This window comes from Anolis carolinensis, chromosome 4, assembly GCF_035594765.1.
Source record: "Anolis carolinensis isolate JA03-04 chromosome 4, rAnoCar3.1.pri, whole genome shotgun sequence".
In the NCBI taxonomy this organism is placed as follows: Eukaryota; Metazoa; Chordata; class Lepidosauria; order Squamata; family Dactyloidae; genus Anolis; species Anolis carolinensis.
The window spans coordinates 66,906,930-66,930,382 of record NC_085844.1 but is presented as its reverse complement, the minus strand read 5'-3'; the positions used below and the strand labels follow the sequence as shown (position 1 = coordinate 66,930,382).

General features: G+C 36.4%; 1 protein-coding gene across 2 annotated transcripts; it reads left to right on the top strand.

Moving 5' to 3' along the window:
- The first annotated feature begins 877 nt into the window (after positions 1-877).
- Positions 878-23,174, top strand: LOC100556900 (protein-glutamine gamma-glutamyltransferase 5). 2 transcript variants are annotated; one of them, XM_062980568.1, is made up of 13 exons: positions 878-1,007; positions 1,890-2,069; positions 3,661-3,903; positions 4,694-4,812; positions 5,876-6,004; positions 8,025-8,202; positions 11,753-11,885; positions 12,986-13,089; positions 15,563-15,805; positions 16,181-16,507; positions 21,284-21,444; positions 22,431-22,564; positions 22,791-23,174. In XM_062980568.1, the coding sequence occupies exons 3-13, from the start codon at positions 3,825-3,827 to the stop codon at positions 22,966-22,968; spliced, it is 1,785 nt and encodes a 594-aa protein (XP_062836638.1). In that variant the 5' UTR covers positions 878-1,007; positions 1,890-2,069; positions 3,661-3,824; the 3' UTR covers positions 22,969-23,174. The 2 variants fall into 2 exon arrangements, with proteins under 2 accessions (XP_062836638.1, XP_062836639.1); XM_062980569.1 differs by lacking the exons at positions 878-1,007; positions 1,890-2,069; positions 3,661-3,903 and having other exon boundaries at positions 4,693-4,812; positions 5,833-6,004.
- The last annotated feature ends 279 nt before the right edge of the window (positions 23,175-23,453 follow it).

Below are 23,453 nucleotides of genomic sequence, written 5' to 3'. Positions count from 1 at the left end.
CTTAGTACTTTTCACATGTCTTATCAAAGTGTGACTACAGGATTGTTCCTTATTGCACACTCAAAGTTTGTGTTAGTATCCTTCAAAGCCATAGATTTTTCATATATGAGGGCTATCCACAAAGTAGATTACATTTTGGAATTAAAAATGAACAAAGTATAGGAGAAAACATTTACCATATGCAGTTGAAAGCCACACCCAAATACCACTTCTCAACATAGTCGCCATTCAAATCTAGGCACTTATCATAGCGATGAATGAGCTTTGCAACTCCTTCCCCACCAAATTCTGCCACTTGGGTCCTCAACAGTGTGCGACCCGCCACATGGGGCCGGGCGTCCCCATGAAACAGGAAAATCCCCACGCTATTGCAATGCTGAAACACAGCTAGGCTGAATAATGAATTTACCAGGAAGAGAGGAGCAAAAGCAAGCAAGGAAGAACCCCACACTCACTTCTTTTGCAAGGAGATCTCAAGACAGAATAAAAACATTGAGGCTTCCCTTCCCTTCCTGCTGGCTCAAGGAAAAGGCGTGGGCTTACCTAAGAAGGCCTGCTCGGCCTGGCTGCTGAGCAAGCTCCGGAAAGCGGCCTGGAGGAGAGCGGCGTAGGCTCCCGAGGAGAAGCAGCCAGGATTGGCCAGGCTGTGTACCAGGACTGCACTGATACAGTAGAAGAGCATCCCCAGAGCCCTTTTGGTGTCTATGTGACTGGCCAGTCCATGGGTCACCAGTGCTACTGTTTTGCTGGCCACAGAGATTCACTGGTGATGTTGCTTCTGATGAGGTCACAACAAGGTGCTGAGTCATGTTGCCAGCAGAAATGATATTGCCAGCAAATCTCTGTAGGGAGCTGCATCTGAGCAAGACTGTGGTGGATCTGTTTGGTGTCTGTCTGGAAGCTCCGTAGTACATTCTGGTAGTCCTTGCAATGAACTAATGGCTGAAAGCAATGCATCTGCTTTAAACCAATCATATGTCATGTGGGCTCCCCAAAGCATTTGCAAGGTGAGTCTGCTCTATTTGATACGTGTATCCATGGCTGAAGTTAATTAAATATCTGACACATTCATGAAAACCAGGTACACATTATGTTCCTCAAAATCCTGAGACAAATAAAAAGGGTTAGAATGGAGGTGCAAGTATCCCTCTACTAGAATCACTAACCATGTGATTCAGCTACATGGTAGGTGGTTGGACCGGTTGGCCCTTGTGGTCTCTTCCATCTCTGTGATTCTATGATTCTACATCCTTGATAATTCCATGGGCATAAATCTACTGGCAGTAGAGTCTCTTGAAAGGGTGCATTTCTGAAGTTGGAAGGGTGACTTTGGACCCAGAGCTCTTCTATTCCTCTCAAAGACCCAGATTTATACCCTTTGCTTCCACCAGTCTGCCATATAATCCAGATTATCAAAGAAAATAATCCACATTATCCGCTTTGAACTGGATTGTATAAGTCTATGCTGCCATATAATCCAGTTCAAAGCAGATAATCTGGATTTTATATGGCAGTGTAGTCAAGTTTAGGTATTTTTGTTAGATGGTGTTTTTAAGGGAAAATGAACCAGAGAAAACCAGAAATATACCTCTTGTTTTGGCTACTTGTGTGCAGAGGACCTCTAGGTGCTGTGATCATTCTAGAGTGATTTCTCTTTTATTGAGCTGCAAGATAAAACATCTCCTAACATTTCACCCACATCTATGGCAGACATTCTCAGAGGTTGTGAGGATGCTTGCCATAGATGTGGGTGAAACATCAGGAGAGAATGCTTCTGTAGCATGGCCATAGATTTTGGAAAATTCACAGCAACCCACTATGGGGATTCTTTAGTGGATCAAAGTGTTAAATTAATTATTTGATTCTTCTATCCTTTTATTTTCCTACAGCTCTTGAGGTGAAAAATGTAGACCTGAACTGTGCTGAAAATTCCATTAGCCATTCCACACACCTTTTTAATGCTAATAAACTCATAGTGAGACGAGGCCAACCTTTTGGGTTCTATCTACATTTCCAAAACCGGGAATGGGATGATGAAAATGATAAGATCACCTTTACAGTGGAGACAGGTAATTCACTTATGTGATGATGTTACCATATTTCATGAAGTAACTTGGTATCTTTCTGAGTTTATTCAGATATTTAGTAAGTAGGGTTTTTAAATGGAAACCTACTGACTGCATTCTTCAAACAGTAGGCCCTCTACATTCACTATGGTTAGGGGTGGAGGACCCCTGTGCAAGTTAAAAATACATCAAAAAACCTTATTTTTTCAATCTGAGAGTACGCCTTTATAGGAATCTCTTGGCCTTAAAGCACAGCTTTGGCTGGAGGTTGACCACAGAGTTATGTTGCAGGATCTAGAAATCAAATCCTCAACATTTAATCTTGCAATTGGGGAGGATGAACTATAGTTATGCATTGCTACTACAAGCCTGAAGATCTTTTGGCAATTCATACTTCATTTGTAGTAAATTAGGTGGTCATAGGAGTGATCTATCTGACATTTTCTTGCAGAGTGTACACCCAACAAGGAGAAGTCTATCCTCTAAAAGAGAACACTTATTTGCTGCTCATTAAAGTATTCAGACAAACAATCTATTTGCGTATATGTTGCTTTGCATATCTTGAAACTATCCCTGTCCCTTTAAGTTCAATATAGCTTGTTCCTAGTTTTTAATTTTTGTGTGTGATTTATATAATGTTTAAATGATTTTATGACACCAACATTAAATAATTATTAAGTTGGTTATCATGTGAAAACATCCATAATGTCATTTTATATGTAGCACACACACATCCAGTTTTTTTAAAAAATAATTCTACACAACTCCCAAAAGAGAGTACTGACTGAGGCGGTCAACCTAGCTTCCCAGGGGGCAACATTTTAAAAATTAGAAGCAGCCACTGTCACATATACCAAGGAAAAAGTCTGTATCCATGGTGAGACTGAAAAAAAGCCTGCCTCTGAGGATCTTGAGACTTTAGCAAGCTCACATACAGGGGTATAACCTTTCAAATAAATCTAAATATGGTTGCAGAGCAGCACTGCACATATGAGGACACTGAACACAGCCAACATCACCAACAAATACTGCAAGGAAAAGCAAAGCAAAGTATACATTTGGAGCATTGCTGTGTAAATATGTAAGGCTTTCTTTGCTCCTTATACGTCACAAAATCAGAATTCTTTGGAAGCCAGTAATCAATGTCATTCTTTTGTAGCTAACACTTACTTCTCCTTTGCAGAAAATAGAAAACAGTTTTGCTGTTTTATTCTTTTACACCTTATTCATTGTAAATATAGTAAGATTGTATATCACTGGGACTGGAACTTGGCCTCTCTAGGTATTTTCAAGATCCTACATCATAGCTCTATAATATTCTTTTGTTGGAAATCCTTCAATAGGATTCGCTGTTATTTGTGGTTTCTCAAATCTGTGCAAGTCTGGGAATGTATCCCTTGCAGATACGTGGAAGGTACTATACATGTAAATAAAATACTGACTCAAACTTTATATTTGTCATTTTTAAAGCTAATTCTTTCTCTCTCTTTTCAATATTTTTATTTTTTTTCAATTTTATAATATCTTGCTCATATTTATACACACTACATTTCCATGTAACATTGCTTTTATATGCTAATTCTTTCTCTAATAGGTCCCAAACCTTGTGAATCCCTTGGAACAAAGAGCATTTTTCCGCTGGGTGGATGTCCAGATCACAACCACTGGAATGCTAGCTTCAAACTTCAAAATGAAAGATGCCTTTGTGTGGACATATTTTCCCCTGCCAATGCCTGTATTGGCTGCTACAGTCTGACGATGTGTCTGGTGTCATGTGGTCACAAACATTCTCAAAATGTGGGAGACTTTTACATGCTTTTCAATCCTTGGTGTTCTGGTAAGATTTTGTACAAACATGCACAATAGAACAACAACATGGTAGTAAATGAGAATACATGTTGAGGAATTTGCCAGTTTGATTCAATGACCATCCTTTTTAGGCATGTATCAACTAGGCTCTGTGTAACTAGCATGCATACATCCTATATTTGTACAGCAATAAACAAATACAGTGGAGTTTGTTTCTAGATCTTCACAAGGATATCAAAATCCATTTATGCTCAACTCACACTATATTGAATGGTTTAGCAATATGGCATCCTTTGTATGAGATGGTCAAAATCAAAGTTTGCTTTGGAATATTTTCTAGCTGTGGTTGGTTGTGGATGCAAAATCTATAGATACGAAGATCCTCCTGTATTCTCTACTGACATTGCCTGCTTCAGTATCTTCTAATTAGTAACATTCTATTAGGAAAGACTATTAACAACTTCTAGCAAACTTCTCCTTAAATTATATTTACTCCAAGCAACAACTTTACATACCTACATAATGCTGGTTGATTGTGCATCTTTCTCTTTGTGTGGTATATAGATCCAATTTATCCCATTGTTATTACTCTTACTTTTAAAGGACTATTCAAATAGCATAGTTCTATTGGAAGCTGAAATTGTAGTTTGCAGAAACACTTGTTCTCTCACTCTGACTCAGAGCCAAAATGTGAAGGACCTGAGTTGAAAATGTATTATTTTTCCCTAAGAGAGCATGAGTTACATGAAAAATCTCCATTCAGTGTTAGGTCTGTTTATTTTATTTTCTTAAAGACTTTGTTAATGCTCCTTTCCCAGATGACGCAGTGTATTTAGACAGCCAAGCTCACCGAGGAGAATATGTATTGAATGAGGATGGGATTATATTCAAAGGCCTTCCAAAACACATAACCACTCATCCATGGCATTTTGGACAGGTAAATACAACACGCTGGGTCTTCTGTGTATAGTGAATTACTTTAGTGTCTTTGTGTTTTTGAACGTAAACTGTCTGTCAGAAAGAGATGTCTGTAAAGTGACAGCTATCTTTTCAGCTATGAAAGCCACTAAGTGACCTTGGACACATCACTTTCTTGCAGCCTAAGGTAAAGGCAAAGACAAGCCTTCTATGAATAAATGTTGCCAAGAAAACCCAACTAAAGGGCTGCCACAACAAAGAGACATGACCATACTAAAGAACACACACACATGTATAATTCAACTGCAAATTCAAAAATTTCCCTTTTACACATGGCTATGCTTTCATTTGCAAGAGGGACAAACCAAAGTGAGGAGTGGGAAGATGAAAGCAGTGACTCTGGCAGATCAGATAATAACTAGAAGGTGTGCATAAGATTGGGTTGCAAATCTATAAATTACTTCCAGGTATGGAAGTCTCAGTACAAATGTTATTAGTCACGTTGCACTAAAAGTATAGGAACATGCCCATTCTGAAAATACAGAGGACAAGTAGATAGTATACATGTGTAAATTAAAGCTTATTATATGTTATAGATTCCAACTTAATTCTAATGATATCAGCACACTTTTGTAGTATAGTATATTTTGTAATTACAGTAGAATCTGACTTATCCAACATTCGCTTATCCAACGTTCTGGATTATCCAACGCATTTCTGTAGTCAATGTTTTCAATATATCATGATATTTTGGTGCTAAATTCATAAATACAGTAATTACTACGTAGCATTACTGCATATTGAACTACTTTTTCTGTCAAATTTGTTGTATAACATGATGTTTTGGTGCTTGTAAAATCATAACCTAATTTGATGTTGAATAGGCTTCTCCTTAATCTCTCCTTATTATCCAACATATTCACTGGCCCGTTTATGTTGGATAAGTGAGACTCTACTGTAGTATATTTCCCATTGTCTTTTTGATTATAATATAAAATAATAGAATAATTAATGAATAATTGTTTGTTTGTTGTGTTAGTGTTTGTATTTTGTGTTAGTTTGTATTTTTGTGTTTACGTTAGTTCCAAGATGACATTCTGGATATTTGTCTGAAAATTCTGGATACAAATACAAATTTCTTACGTGATCCTGGAATGGACTGTTCTTGTCGTAATGACCCTGTATATATCAGCAGGGTGTTGAACACAATGGTAAGGCTTTATTGTATGAAAAATAATGTTGGCTATGTTTTCTTCCATCTCACTTTCCTCAAAAAATGTGGAGTAGTTCATATGTTTTAATCATGGGGTTATATTTTCTTATAGTCTCTAACATTAATCTGCTTCTGTTTCAATAATCTTCACTGCTGACTGAGCTATCACAAAATTGGCAGCATGTAGAAGCTAAATCCCTATGAAATATGGTTTTTGGTTTATTTTAATTCTGAGTAGCTGCTAATAAAGCTAACCTTTTTTTTGTAAGTGTGGTGTATATTGAAAGGGAGAAGGCAGAAGAAGGGGGAAATGATGGTGAGGGTTTAGAGAACTGCAATGCATCTCTTAAATTGTACCTGCCAAATCTTTAAAAAATTATTGATAATATTTAAAAACAAATCTTTAATGAGATTCAAATCGGGCTATAGTCTGAATAGCATTTGGGGGAATTAAGGTGAAGAGAATGCAAGATATGAGTTAAATAGAACCATCCTCACACTAGAGAGATTTAAGTGACAGTGAGGAAAAATGGATGTGGGAATTAGTGCAAATAAGAACTTTATTATCCATAGGTGGATAGGGAAAAATATTTTTCTTAGTTCTCTTTTCCCATCTACATCTGCCTATACTTCTCCTAAATCTCTTCTGGACAGTTGAGCGAGCTTCTAGAATAGTATGTGAAGTGCTATTGAGGACTGAAGAAGAAAGGGGGAACTGGCAATAATCAGCCCCTCTCCTTCTTACTCTTATGGGATCATTGCTATGATTTCGCTCTGATGAAAGAGGTCCTTTTGTTTTGGGTAGAACAATCTTGAATTCAACCATATTCTGCCATCATCCAGGACTGTAATATAATACAAGATATGAAGATATGGCAGTGATCAATGTCAGGATGAAGATAAATAAATTTAAATTGAAACATATCTGAACTTTCTGGAAAAGAAGCATGATAGGAAGAGAACAAATAAAGATGCACTGCTATTTGGGACTAAGGGGTGGGGGAGGGTTTTAAAAAGTATTTTATACTCAAGTTCTTGTCCTTAATATAAGAAACATCCTGTCATACATGTACACAAATTAACAATATTCAGGGAATACGCGGTGTATTTGCTTAACTTAGCTGACACTGAGTAGGTTTGAGGGTAAAGCGTCATTAAACCAAAAGCTGACAAAACTCAGCCAATGTAGTTGGCAGTAAAAACACACTCCCCTCGATCCAGTCACATCCTATAACATGATTCCCTACTGCCATTAAAATTGTGCAATTTGATAGTGAGAAAAATAGCATAATCACTTCAGAAAACACCACTTTTAAAAATATTTGTATGGCCCACAAACCTTGTTTAACATATCTGGTAACTGCACCTGCTTTTTGGGTGTAAGTGCTGTTTTTTTCATAGCTATGCTGCCAAACCTCAGTGGGAAAAATAAGCAATAATATTACAATAAAGACCAAGTTTAGTGTTGAGGGTGGGAGAATATTGCATAGTTTCAAGATCCACAGAAGTTCCATACCTCTGTCTAAAGAAATTGCAATTTCTTGTGCTAATATATTTTCAGGTGAGTATAGCATTGGCATTTGCTCTTACCTTTATTTTAATCTTTTGACCTTTCCTTCTTTTCAAAATGCCTCTACAATTTTAGCAGGGATCTATTTTATTTAACCTTATGAAACATGGTGGTTGAATCAATAGAAATATTGATGTAAATCCCATCTTCTCAGGAAAGAAAATGGCAATGATATGTACACTTGCTACATAGGATAATGAGGAAATAAGCAGGTTAGCTTCTGCATAATGTATATAGCGCACACTGTTAAATTTGCATGCATATTGCTAGGTTTAAGAGTAATTCATTCATATGTATTCTACTCACATAATATTGTGTTACTCTGTTCAGGAGAAGGAATGATCAGCAAGAAAGTAGTGATGTATGTTGACTCTACACCATATCCAAAATGAGTATATAAAGCAGGGTACTGATGTGTCTTGTAATACCAACAGCTTTCTGTTTTCAGATTGGTTGTCATAAAAAGAAAAGCGTTCTAAAGCTCCCGTCCAACAATAACTATCTTCAGGGACCTAATCCTTCACTGTGGAATGGAAGCGTTCCTATCCTTCGCCAATGGTATCATAGCAAATGCAAACCCATCAGATATGGGGACTGTGGAACATTTGCTTCTGTATTATGTACAGGTAAGGAATAAAAGGAAAGATCCCAAGAGAAATATTTCTTTTGCCAAGCTTTGTTAGGAATTCTACTTGAACATTATGGTTGCATCTATAGAAGCAATGCAGTCTGATGCTACTTTAACTGCTATCGCTCAATGCAATGGAATTATGGGGGCTGTATGTTTATCAGAAATTGGGGCTCCTATGTCAAAGAGTGCTGATGTCTTATGAAACTACAACTCCCATGTAGTATAGATGTGCCCTATATCAATGTTATTACTAGGGATAAAAATGGTTCAAAAGTAATTATAAAGTTGGAGGGCACTGGTATTTCATTTCTAAAGTGTTTCTAAAGTATAGTTAGAGAAAAATTGTTACTATAACAAGAGTAATGACATTTTGTTACTATTTTGTTACAGTAATTGTGCATAAATTACTATAATTGGGGACATTTCAAGGGCTCCCTTCTCCCTCATTTTAAAGCTATTGGGGTGAAACATGCTACAGTGGTAGAACAGCTTTACCACTGTTAGCCCACCAAATTCCAGAACATTTTACTTATCCATGTATTTTTGGGGCTTTCCAAAATTTTTATAAACAATGTATTTAAAACAGAACTACAAGAGCTATTTCCTTGAATTTTCTATGCAATGACAGGAGAAACTTTCCCCAACTTTCAGAAATATTCATAGATCTACTGATTTTAGGAAATTTTAAAAAGGTTTTGACAAAAATGTTTTTTAAAGTCACAACATCTATCCCAGAGTTTTTTTTTTTGCTGTTCCCAGCAAACACTGTTCCCTCTTTTTCCTGCTCCTAATGTCGAGAATCCATTAATTTATAGAAAAGGCAATGCAAGGCACTAAGGCCCTTTTTTGGCCTTGCTTTGCTTCCTTGTACTGAAAAGGAAACTGACTTTTGGATCATTCTGAGATTTGCAAAACTAAAATGAAAAAGTATTCGGTAAATTTGATTCTTAAATTTTTGGTGCAGGCCATGCTCACATATCAAATATTGCCTTGTAAGTACAAAATTTAATGAATTTGAACCAAATTATGAGGCAAAAAAAATGTGCACCTCTAGTAATTACATTGGTGTAGGTTGTGATAGAAAAAGGGGGAAGACTAGTCTAGAGCAGTGGTTCTCAACCTGTGGGTCCCCAGATGTATTGACCGTCAACTCCCAGAAATCCTAACAGCTGGTAAACTGGCTGGGATTTCTGTGAGTTGTAAATCAAAACACCTAGGGACCCACAGGTTGAGAACCACCGGTCTAGAGCCATTGTTGGAAACTGGTTTGCTGGACCTGGAAGATTTTGTCTGCCTTCCTTGACAACCACTGTGTTTTATTCCTGATTTAATGAACTTGCTAGCTTATTAACAAAATCCTGATTCCCATCTGTAACTTCCAAGTTCCAACTCGTTTTAAGACATACACATTTTAAATTTTTTCTTGATGGAAATGTGTATCTCAACACATTATAGCCATTAAATTCCATGAGATTTTTTGTTCTGACTGACATTTTGTGACACATCCATTTTTGCAAAAAAAAAAAAAAGTACCGACAAGTGCAAAATATGTATTTTGTGCGAAATAAATTTCACAGAAGAGTCTATTCTGCATAAAATAAAGTGTTCAGTACTAAAATGGTCTTCTTTGCACAAAAATATTTTTGCACAAAATCATATTGTTTTGCTATTTTTCCAAAAAATGTTTGAAAATGTGAAATAAAATTTCCGATTCCAGAACTATACATCGAGTGCAATACTATTTAGAAAAAAGAGTGTACAAATTGATGTCCACATGAACAGCAGCATTTCTTCCTCTGTTTCCTCATTGGCCACCCAAATTTGACCACCAGCAAAGCAGAGTTTTGGGGATCAAAGAGAGCAATGGAAGGGGTAGAAAATCTTAAAGTTTGATGAACCTATTCTGCTAGTGGATGGACACAGATACAATTGTTTATGCACAAAATATTACTTTGACGTGTTAAAAATTAATACTGAGAACATATACAATCAGTGTTTTAAAGGGAAAAGGGAAAACTTTAACAAAAAGCAGACTGAAAATTAGTGACTATTTGTATGGTTGGCAACATGTTTAAGCTTCATGGCTAGTTTAAGGCGTGATAATGGGAATAATTTTGAAAGCATGTTGAGTACATGTTCTATAATGCACTCAAAAGCTATTGATATATGCACAGTAGTCATATTCTAATCCAGTGCCTTTTTTGATAAATCACTCAGAATAAAACTATCTTGGAAGAGTTTAAGCTCTTCCACTTTAGTGTAAGTTCTGGGTACATTTGAATCATAGAAATCTACTAAAGTACACAGTAATGTAATTATTTAACAAAAAAGATTATTTGGAGTTTATTGTGAACATTTTGTATAATAACATATGTGCATTCTCAAAAAGAATAAGTAGATCAAAGTGTATGAGAAAAATGCAAAAATATGTTCAAATTAAAAATTCTTTTTTCAATTTTCAAAAGAATCAGTAGAGATACTACAGACAGAGAAACTAGGTAATTTAGCTTGTTTTGTTAGAATGCCATGAAAATATAAGAGCAAAGAAAAATTTCACACCACCTACATAAAATGTTAAATACACCAATGTGTCTTAACATATTCTAATCACTAGTAAAAATAGAAATCATTGTTTTAAAAAACAGCAATTTGCAAATGCATCAGTGGATGTATGGATGTATAACTTAGCATTTAAAATCAATCCTGCATTATTCACACCATTTTCTCTAATAATGAACTCAAATGGTTCAGTGTTAATGGAAAAAGAGTTGGATGGGCAAATAAAACACAGGGAAGTGGTAGTAGAAATCCTGACTGAATGTGAGGCATGCAGAATTACAAAATGTGAACAAAACAGTAAAAAACAAAAGCAGAAAGTCATTGAAAATCTGAACATACTCAACTGCCTACAGCAGACATGAAGTTTTCAGTTGGGGGAACATGGGAAATTTGGGGGGGGGGGATGACTGAAAGAATAAATTAGCCTAGTTTGAATATTCCACAGCTGATAGTACTCCCTTGAGCAATATAATGTGTTAAATTTCCACCTGTTCTTGAGGTTAGATGTCCTAAGAGAGCTTATTTCTGAGACGGAGAGATCTTCTCCTCATTTGACATCACCTTGGGTTTAGGCCCAGAACAGAAGCATTTGTTCTAAAAGTGTAGGAACCTTTTGCTGCATCTCCCATTTGTTAAAACTAATTTCTAAAAATGAAATGTGCTAAGGATACTTTGATCACTAGGGTTCTCTTCTGTAGAGTAAGGATGTCTAACTATAGAAAGACTAGATTTTTCTTGTAATTAATTCATGTACTTTGGTAGTTCATGAAAAAGGCAACTCTCCTTGGTGTATAAACCTTCTTATCAAAGCTTATGCAGCCAGAATCAATATGGAGTGTGTTACAAGTAGTTACAGAAACTCCAATAATCAGTAGTCTTTCTGAAATAACGAGCCTAGTCCTTTATCTCATCATTACTGGATTGTGTAATGTTTTCTCTCTTGATAGTTCCACAGTTCAGTATTTATGTTTCACTTCTCATTCCAGTTATGAGGTGTTTGGGAATTCCCAGCAGAGTCATTACAGGCTACTACTGTCCCTTGAATACTGTTAACCCTCTCGTTGTTCAGGAGGTTTTTGACTACACAGGCAAAAACATAAATGGCAAAGAACATGTCTGGTAAGTGAGATGGAGAAAAAAATAGTGGCTTTTATCAAGCATAAAACCAAAGCAGTCTAACTAATAGATTGCTAGATATGGGGATTTAAACCTTTTAAATCATAAATTGACCAAAGATTCTGAAATCAGACTTGAAAAGCAGACTTGTCACAACTTGACTCAACTCAGATCTATTGATTAATATCCCACAAAGTGGAGATATTTTCATTTTTTTAAAAAAAAACCATAGCTCTGTAGCTCTAAAATCAAATCAAAATCCAGCATTGATTTCATACTTGCCCTTTTGCAAAATGGAAGAATCTCTTCTCTTATATATAACAATAATAAAACTTTAATTGTATCCCACTTTATCTCCTCAAGGTGACTCAGGGAAGTTTACAACAAATTTAGCAAACATTAAATGCTGTAAAGAGACTGGACAAAGACAAAATACCAACCCACCCAGATTCCCCACAAAAAATCCACATCTATATAAATAATAATAATACATTATTAAAATTAAACAATAATATAGCAGATATACGGTGCAAAAATGACACCAGGAACCAAGATTCTTTATCGTCTTATTACTAGTAGAGGTTGGAGAGCTGATTTTTTTTCACTCACTCACGCACTCACTCACTCACTCAATCTTATCCTTGAACTTCCAATATTGACCTTATGGAGGGTCTTCTACCTCCTGAAGCTGGTTATAAACAATACAAGGTAAAATAATAGTGAAATCACTTTTACTTTCAGCAGCCTTTCTCATGAAAAGACTTCAGAAATCGTCTGGATTCAGCTGGGAATTTTTTACTAGAAAGAGCCACTTGATCCCACTGGATTTATAAATTGTTTTTTTTGGGGGGGATTTTAAAAATCATATACTGCTACTGAATGTTTCAGTTTCAATAATTTTCTTCCTGCTGCAAGAAAATCTTTGAAATGTGCACTATTTTAAAAAGCTATCAAAATTTGCATGTGGTCGCTTTGCATAGAACACAGAATTTTCTGTGAAGAAAACCCAATTTTATACACAGCTTTTCTATGTCACACTTATTTTTAATTCTTCCAGATCAGGTTGCTATCCTATAATTTTCTCTCTTTTTATTTTTTTGTAGGATATATCACTGCTGGAATGAATCTTGGATGATCAGAAAAGACTTAAATCAATCTATGAGTGAATGGCAATATCTGGATCCAACTCCTGTAGAAACCAGCAAAGGTAAATCAAGCCTCTGTCCCAGTTAAGACATAATCATATGTCATAAAAATATTGCATGTGATTGGTAACTTGAACTTAATAAACACAGAAAAGGTAAAAGAATTTGATCTCTGTGTGAGTGTCAGACAAGGTTATGCATACATATCTAAATAGTTCAGGAATTCCATAAGCATATGCATTTTCCATCACATTTGCAGCTCTTTTTGCATGGAGCATTTGGCTTATGTTTATGAGATGAAGTGATATTGATAGAGAACTTTAAGATGGATCTCTTGATTATCCTTCCTCAGTAGAGATGCAATTCTATGCTCCTTGTCAAGATAATAACAAGTTATTTCAGTAATTTTCTTCCTTCTTCAAGAAAGTCTTTAAATATTTCACTGTTTTCAAAAACAAAATTAGAACAGAATAAGTCTTGAACCACATTTTGTCAATACAGGATTATTTTCATTAGGATTTGTCAATACTTCAAAAACATTCATTTCAACCATTTTCTTAATATTGTAGAACGTTCTTTCCATCCCTATTCTTCAGTTCCTTTACAGGTTTGTATAACTACAAAAAATGTTCCAAATGTGAATTATTTCAAACAATATTTATTCCAAACATAAATTTGAAATACAAATACCACTCCATGCTGAAAGTGACTACTAGATCAAGATGAAAGGTTCCAGCCAAGTCAAATGAATCAGCAAACATGTTATAAGTTGCAAGATAGGGCTCTATAACTTGTTGCCTGCTAATTTGAATATATTATTTATTGAGCCCTGTCACATGAATCTCCAATGAATATTGTAGAAATGCTTCTTCCATATAAGTCATATAAGACATTTTGGGCCACGTGAAAAGAGTTGTCACTATAACGACTATCTCTATCAGTGTTAACATTTTAGAAAGTGGACTGATTCTGATTTAGGGACTGGTTTAAGAAAAAATTGACTTTGCGTACATCTACACAGGCAACAAAACCTGGGGCCACTATGAAGCATTGTTGCTTCAGATCAGTCACAGATTCTGCCTTGCTGCTAACACAACTCTGCTCTCAAACCATATCAACAGCAGTAGTGGGGCCCACACTATCTAGCGGAGCCAAACCAGGAATTCAGTGGCCACTGCTACAGCAATGAACAATGACACAAGTAAGTACCAATCCATTTTCCCCATGTCATTAAGCATGGAGAAAGCTGGATAGTTGTACTTGACCATGTAAACAATGGGGGCAGTTCCAAATCAGTCCTTGCTCCATTGTTTACACACACATTAAAATGAAGGGCTGCTTGAGAGCTTCAGGGAAGCTGTGGAGCATTCCTCAACTTTGTCTAAAACAGGACACAACTGTGTTAAGCAGCTATGCTTCACATGTGGATCATGTAAACATCACAAGGTAGCCGTGTTTCACTCTGTGTATCATGTGAACTGTTAGGTTTCATCCCTGGACTGAACAAGTTCTTGTGTCATCAAGTTTCTAGTCCTCAATAAGTAGTTAGATTAGAGACAGGGCTAAGCTAAGAAATTCCTTTCTCCATATTGCTATGCATGTTTTCCTAAAGGGCTTTGCCTTTGTTATTTACTGCTAGCCACTGTTTCCTCCCTCTTTGATGATGTAGTAATGGAATTTCTGTAAGGGAACTTCCTCTTCCATTTAAACTGCCCTGGGCTGGCCATGCGGTCACCACCATTTTTAGGGTCTCTTTTGCTTTTCCTTTCTCCCTGTGATGATGCACATTTTGGCTTCCTCTAAGCAAAATGTAGCCGCATGGATATATATATATATATATATATATATATATATATATATATATATCTCCTTTTGTCTTCTTTAGAAGATGAGGCTTAGTAAGCTAGTTAGCTCCAAGACTTTTCCATCACGAATGTATTTCTTTTTGTTTCAATAAATATTTTTGAACCAAAGTTCTGACTCTGCAATCCTAAACCATCCTAAGGATTAAGAAGCTTTTCCTTTGCACCACACATAAGTTTCTGCTGGTTAAGGAGTTTACTCCTTGTACTCTGCTACATTTTGGTGGGATTGCCCCAGCTGGGGGTTATTTTTAAGCCTAACAGCTCAGATTCCCCAACATGAACACTACAAAGCTGATTCTGACCTGCTTTGGATTAAAGTACCATTGCCGATATACTGTCAGTTTCTCAAGGTCTGAGATGCATACTATTATTCTAACATGATGAAAAGGAAAAATTAGCGCCTTCTATGTAACTTTACTGATTTCTTGCATCCCATCAATGCAGCAAAAACAGAAGTTGTAGAGAAAACATACTTCTTAGATATCTGTATTGAGTTTTGAGGAACACAAATTGAGTTACCCTACAATGTATGAAAATCTTGGGAGTCATTTTTCAAATTCATAGCAGTAAACCTCAATTCTTTAAGATACTCAATTTTATTTAAAAGGTAGAGATCAAGGTGATCATTATTCAGAATGCCACAGATTAACGTTTGCCATTTTTATCTTAGGATCAGTGTGCAGTGGTCCTATATGGGTAAAAAGCATCAAGGATGGAGATGTGGATACTGATTCTGATGGCCACCGAGTATTTTGTATGCTAAATACAAGGAATACTGCATGGGTTTCTCAAGGAAGAGGCAAGAAGACCAAACTTTACTGCGATACCTGGCCTTGTGGCCAATGTATCAGCACCAAGGGTGTTGGTAGGGACATACGTGAAGATATCACTGATGTTTACAAGCATGAATTGGGTAATGACTAATGATTTATACTGGGTGTAACTGAAATTTTATAACATCAAAGTGTATCATGAAAACTTTAAAAAATAATATAGGAATAACTGTTTTATTGTCTATTTTTCCAAAAGAACTGCTTAATGAAACAAAACTCGTAAGAAGATAGTACAATATACATAAAACCAAAGCTGAATGCTGACATTAAGACAGCTGTTTATTGAATTAAAAATCATGCAAAATACCTAACAATAATAGTGTCTCATTAGAAAGATTTGTATTGACTTGAAAACTATTTTACTGAACAGTTACACACCACACATTAAAAGTGTTTCAATAAATGAGTCTGATTGTTTTAGTTGCTCATGAAGATTTGATGTTATTCTTTTTTAGGTTCTCTACAAGAGAAAAAGGCCTTCTATAAAGCTTGTAAGAAAATTAATCCTCAGTATCTCAATGCCCCTAATTCTGAAATAGAGAAAGATATATTATCCAACAGAAACAGAAGTCTGAAAGACATTGGAGTCATAATGAAATTTAAGATGGCTAATTGTCCTGTTTACGGTCAAAATGTTCAGATCAACTGGGTACTTGAAAACCTGTGTGATGAGATCAAAGACAGGAAATTCAACCTTAGTGCTCAGGGAATGATGCAGAATGGAAGCTCCTTGGATCAGCTCTGGAAAGAAAATATGCATGTCACACTTGGCCCAAAGGAAGGTAATTGTATTTATTTCAAATAATCAAATCTAGACACTCAGCAGTGCTTTCAAATAAAATTAGAATGTAACAAATCTGGGCCATAATTCTGTTAAGTCATGCTATGCATGTAGGGCCAAAAAGTCACAATTGTGTAAAGTTGTATTCTGCTGATTGTGGTTGATACAGAGTTGTGCAGATAGTATGTTCATTTATGCCTTTGTTTTCATGCATTACATGCATCCTATAATATGCATTATGGATGCAGATTATACATTGTAGTTGTGCTTCCTGTATATTGAACTGTAGTTGTGCATCATAATTTGCTTTGTGGTTGTAAATTTTGAACTGAAATTGTGGTTGGGTATCATGTGTTGTGTTTTGCACAATATCTAGTCAGTGATATGTGCTGCTCAATGTTGCTATTCTGTATGGTTTTCATACAGAAAAACTATTATGTATAGTTTTCATACAGCTATGCTGAGATGGTGTTGGACTTCAGCTACTGCAAGAATACATTTAAAAGTCCGGGAAAGTAAATATTCATTGCCTGGCATTTTAAAAGGTAGTAATATTAGTGCCACTTTCTTAACAACAACAACAACAACAACAACAATCCCCATAAAATAAACAACAGCAAAAATCCTTGTTTCTGGGTCTGTTCACATAAGAGGCAAATGAATACTTTGTTCACACTTCTATTGGAATTTCAGGATCCAAAAGAATTCCTGGAACAGTAGTAAGAGTCATCCATATGGCTACTAAGACTGTGCAAAATTTTATTTGTGCCTTATTTGTCGTATCTATTGTGTAAGATTCATAAATATGACTCAATATTAAGAAACACGAGAGGTGCCCACACAAAAAAACTTAAGATCCAAAATATTGACTTATGCCTTTCGGAAGAGTTGTGTAATCCTCGTAAATGGCTCCAGGGCTCCGTTGTGGCTGCCACTTCTCTCCCAAAAGGGCTGGGTTTGGTTCCCTCAAAGGGCCCTGAGAAGGATAGTGAGGGCGGAGTAGAGGGAGAAGCTCTGGTCTTTCCCCAAAGGGGGTGGCCGCGGGAGAGATGGTGACAGGTGGGCAGGAGGGAGGGATGCCTGGCTGAATGACCGGGCAAGGAAGAAGCCCCTCAGGTACATGGCCAGGCCAGAGAGAGACAGGCAGAGACCACACTCACATTGATGAGTGCAGCCCCATACTGAGGGCAGCCCCAGTATTCTGAAGTGAGCAGAATTCTTGGAAATGTAGCTTAGGATGGGGCCTTTTGAATTCTCTGCCACAGGAGTCCTCACCTTCTCAAACTAATTTCCCAGAATTCTGCTTACCACCTTGTGCTGCCTCCTCCTCCATGAAATTTTTGGTGCGGGAAAGCCTGTGTTCCTTCTCTAAAGGGAGTTCAAGATAAAGGGGGATTGTTGGGAGTTGAACCAATCCTGTAAGGCAGGCAAAGTTGAGAGGCAGTAACTCTAAAGTTTACTTAGCAGGTTTCTCCTCCTCCTCCTCCTCCTCCTTCTTCTTCTTATTTTCTTATTTCAAAGGCTGTATGGGCATCTGCTGGGGGTGCTTTGACTGTGCTTTCCTGCCTGGCAGAAGGGGGTGGACTGGATGACCCCTGGGGTCTTCCAGTGAAATAGTATTATTAAGTTTATGTTGGTTAAAATACCCTAAAAGTCCATGGATGTGCAAATCTTTCTGAAAGTTGGGGGAATTATGCTCTGGCCATGTTGTATCATTGGAAATAGAAATTCAAGGAGATAGCACTTGCAGTTTTTTTAAAAAAAAAATTGTTCATAAAATCTTTTTAAAATTCCCCAAAATCAGTGGATGTGTGAAATATTCAGAAACGTTGGGAGGGGGTTACAGTGGTAAATGTGTTCTACAATTGTAACTGGTTTCAGTCTGACAGCTCTAAAAATGAGGGGAAAAGGAGATCCTCTCCCCTTGTGCAATTACATTAGAAAAAAGTAACAAAAATTGTTATATTTGCAATATGGATTCCTAACAATATTTTAGAAACACTTTAGAAATGATTTGCTACAACCACCCCTCCCTCAAATTAGGCACTGAAACATTTTTTGATTGATGGCACAGGTCTAATGGCTATGAAAGGAATGGGAAAATACTTAAAATAAATATGGGGATAGGGGAATAAAATTGGAAACATAAGTTTTTGGTGCTAAAAGTGACAGATTTGTCAATGGATATGTGAGGGACTTTCACTGAGTGGACTTAATAGAGACTTTGGTATATAGTCCATAAAGTTACTGCAAAGGTTTTTTTTTTTAAAGACTACAACTTGGAGTGGATTCACATTCCTACTTATATAGTTTCAGTGATGAATGTGCAGACCACTCAAAAGCCATCCAGATATGCTTGGCGATAATCTTCACAAACTATAGTTTCTGTGTGGTCTTTAAAAGTAGCCCCAACAAAAAACACATTGTAATAGTCTAGTGTAAATGTCATTAGAGCATTAATAATGAAGGAAAACCCTGCCTTCATCAGAAAAGGTCACAACAGATACATCTTACTGAGCTAGTAATAATGTTCCTGGTCAATATCACCAACTTCCTCAGTTGGTGATTCAACCTTTATTTTTTCTCTCTTGGAAGCATCTAGCTATAGCAAAGGGCAGGTCCTCCTTAACATTGTCTTCTGCCCAGCTCTTTCCCCCCTCACTTGGGCATTTCACCAAATTGGAAGAAGACTATCAACCATTTCTGGTTTAGTTTTTCATTCTGAGCTGATGGAGATGTAAAATTTGTTTCCTGGACATCTGAAGCTTGCCTATCCCTACTCTATACTGACTAGTTGACTTTTATACTTAGATTACTGTTTTCTTTACTAGATTAACATTTTTTTTGCCTTAAATAATTTACCAAGATCTTTAAGAGAGTTCCACATCTATGGGGAAATATCTCATTCAAGTCCTCATCATCCATGCCTGTGAAAATGACTGAAAGAAATCCCTCCTGTGCAAAAACTCACACTGTCTTATATAATGAAATATGATCTTTCAGATAGTGTTGGATTTAAACTGAGTAGAGTTTTAAAGATCAAAACTGGCACTTTGCAATCTTTCCAGAAAAAAGACCATTAGTCAACACAGCTGATTTAGCAGGGGGAATCACATGATCCTTGTAACCAGTCCTAGATAATATCCTGGCTACAGCAGTTTGGGCCCACTGCAGTTTCCAAAAGCAGTGCACATAGAGTGTGTTATACTAGTCCAAATAAGAGATAGTCAAGACTTCTTAAGGAATGGGCACAGCCAGTGGACTAATTTTAACTGTACAAATGAATTCCTGGCCACAGCCAAGGGCCCTTTCACACTGCCTCTATATCCCAGGACCATCTGATCCCAGATTGTTTATCCCAGGTGGAGACACATATATTCCAATTTAAAGCAGATAATCTGGGATCAGATCATGGGACAAAGGGCAGTGTGGATTGGACCTGCAGTCTATTCATCCTGGTTAAAATCTACACTCAAGCCGTAGCCAGAGATTTCAGACTGTATAATGTTATCTGCATAGGCTGAACCCCTATTCCGTGATCTGCCGTCTAACTGACCAGGACCAATCTCTGCCTTATGTGGATTTTATTTCAGTTTATTTATGCACATCCAATCCATTACTGACAGCAGACAATGATTTGTATACAGAAACTACTTTCCTGGAGTTGGATGGAAAGAAGAGATAGTTGTGTGTCATAAGCATACTGATGACCCTGAATCCCAAAACTCCATGTGAACTCTTACAGTGGTTTCATGTAAATATGAAAGAACCAAGTCCTTAGGGATGCCATAGGATAATGGCCAAGATGTTGAACAGGCATTCCCTAATGCCAAATTCTTAATTTGACTCTTCAAGAAAAAAATGGAGCCACAGCAAAACCTTGGCCCTAAGCCCCCTTCAAAGACAGCTGACTTAGGATGCCATGGTTGATGCTATTGAAAGTTGCTGAGAAGTGCAGCGGACCCAACAGTGACATATTCCCCCTTTGTAGTTCCATGCATAGATAATTTACTAAGGTAAAAGCTTTCTCTGTCCTGAAGCCATACTGAAATTGCTCTAGATAATAATTTTCATTAAGAAACCTCTGGAGCTGGGAAGCCACCAGACACTCCCTTGCTCCCCAAATATGGTTGTATCCAGGGAGGATTTTTTAATAATGGCCATACCATAGTCTCTTTTAGACAATATGGACATTTTCCTTGCTGTAGTGAAGCATTCACAATTCCCCTTACCCAATCCCCAGTCCCCATTGGGCTGCTTTCAACAGACAGGAAGGGCAAGGGTGCAGAATGCGAATGGTGTTTCTCACTTCTCCAAGGATCCTGTCCACAAATTTAGGTTGCACAAATTGAAATGTATCCAGTTGCATATGTTTCCTAAAGTTGTATAGGATCATTTAAATGAAAATAAAAGGCAGTGATGAGTGTAATCCATATGTTGATGGCACTAAGCTAAAATTTTGAATCACTTTCCCTAGGAGACAACTTTGCGGTACTTTGCAGGCCAGTGGCCATATGGCAGAACAGAAGTACAAAATCACAACTTTCTTAGAGCAACTGTCAAGGTGGAATCAGAATCATCATAATACTAGACCCTTACTGCCCAAACTGAACAAATAATCCACATGAGTGCTATGATAATTTGTATTACAAACTGTTGAAAAATGTAGGAACATACTATTCTATTAATTTCCAACTGTAATGCATATCCTAGGATCATTAAAGCTGTTTCAATTCCCAAATCTAGACTGAACCTTTTAATAAATTTTGTTTTCCAGTGAAGAAAATCTTGATTGATATTCCATATGATAGTTACAGCTCTCACCTCTGTGATGATAATATTATGAGAGTGGCAGCAGTCTCAATGCCAGAGCCCAAAGGAGAAATAATGATGGTGGAGAGGGACATCCTGATCAACAGTTTACCTATTGATATAAAGGTAAAGGTCTTTGATACTCCTACAATGATTCAGTAGTATGTTACCAACAGGCCAAACATTTATATTTTACAACACACTACCCAGACATGTTGATAGAGTTGTTTTATTGTAATTTTTATTATGTAAGATTGATAATATATTTTATTTGACAAATTTACATTATTATGCTTATTTATACCCCATTTTATTTTCCCAAAGGGGACTTAAAGCATCTTGACATAAATTGGTATCCAATTAAAAATATACAAATATACCAACACTGATATCCAGTTTAGAATATACAAATATACATACATTAGAGCTGGGTGTTCACCAGGTTTCCAGGTTGTCATACATTCTTGATGATTTATCACATGGGTTTTGATTAATTTTGGAAGAGAAATAATAATAATAATAATAATAATAATAATAATAATAATAATAATAATAATTTTCTTACCTACCTCTCCTTGAGGCTAAAGGCGGTGCACAACACAGTTAAAACACATAAATATAAAACACTATATAAAACACATATACTAAAACATATATCTATGAAACACATAATATTAAAATAGACCGTAAACATGAGACATGAGTTTAAAATTCAGTTAAAAATTGACTGGGAGAGTGTTGGAGTATGTGAAGTGCCTTCCTACTTCCTAAACATTAGTTCCCAAAAAAATCCAGTTTCTGTTAAAGACCTATAAACAACAATCCATGTAACAGAGGTTGTATTAACACTGCAGAATTATAGGACACCACATTAACCGTAATGCCTCGATGCTATGAAATTCTGGAATTTGTATTTTTTGCGATAAATTACCTTACTCTCAGAGAGCTCTGATGCCACACAAATAACAATGCCCAGGTTTGCATAGGATGGAGCTATGGCAGTCAAATGGTGTCAATTGCTACAGTTCTGTAGTGTGGATGTGAAGAGTCATATTTAAAAGCTTGAAATTTGGGAACAATGTCGAAAGAAGCAATTTTTCATTTTTTACTAGATTTTAGACCACCCAAAGTTAAATGTGCCGTGCTGTACAGAAATCACATTCTCTAATCCCCTGAAAGAGGACCTCAAGAACTGTGTTCTCCACTTGGAGGGTTTCGGACTGATTGGTGAACCAATAACTACAGAGTAAGTAACTACATGTCTAGTGGGTGCTCATTCTGATTTGATTTATGGTTCAATCTCTATTGGTCATGATGTTCCATTTCAGAATCCCGCAGACAATAAATTTAAGAACAAATGTCAGTGAATGCTTTGTAGCAGAATATCCAGTAATCAAGAGGTCAGCTCACAATACTAACAATGTATAAAGATAAGAAACAGATATATTCCTTGTCCTTTATCTCTTCTGCAGATTGGGAACACTGGATGCTAGTCATAAGGCACAAACATGTGTAGAGTTTACTCCATGCAGGTATGGCAAACACCAATTTGTTGCAAGTATCAGCTGCCATAAGTTTTGTAACTGCAAAGGATATTCCAATGTAGACATGGGGAGTCCACCAACAACATCTGGAGAAGGAGGTGCATGAGCAATATGTAAAGTCTAAGAAAATATTTTAATACATAAATAATGTTATATTTTGAAATGCAGAAGTATGGAAGAGTTGTGTATACAAGTAGGTTTTGGGTTAAACTGGGCATGCTTGGTTAAATGAAAAAGTTATTGAATGCAAAGGCAAATGCACATTAAAAACTCTGTTATGTCTGCCATTAAAATAAATACATACATCAAAATGCATTTTGTAATGTTATTTTGAATCTGATTAATTTTATTTAAATATTGCATTACTGTATTTTGAGAGCATTGATACATTTAGATAGACATACTCATATATTTTCCAAATTTTTTTGAAATTGTTACATTCCAGCTTTAGTAGACTGGTTTGTTTAGTAGGATTTATACAAGTGCAATGATTAATTCAGTAGTTTGAAAAATCATTTTACTTAGGCTGACCCCAACCTCTAATCCCTTGGTATCCTGTTACTCACCCAGCACATATTTCCCTAAATCATT

Coding starts and splice junctions, on each gene's coding strand:
- LOC100556900 (XM_062980568.1), top strand. CDS start 3,825: ATGTGTCTGGTGTCATGTGGTCACAAACATTCTCAAAATGTGGGAGAC. Junction 3,904..4,693: donor TTTCAATCCTTGGTGTTCTG/GTAAGATTTTGT, acceptor CTCCTTTCCCAG/ATGACGCAGTGTATTTAGAC. Junction 13,090..15,562: donor TCCTGTAGAAACCAGCAAAG/GTAAATCAAGCC, acceptor TTTTTATCTTAG/GATCAGTGTGCAGTGGTCCT.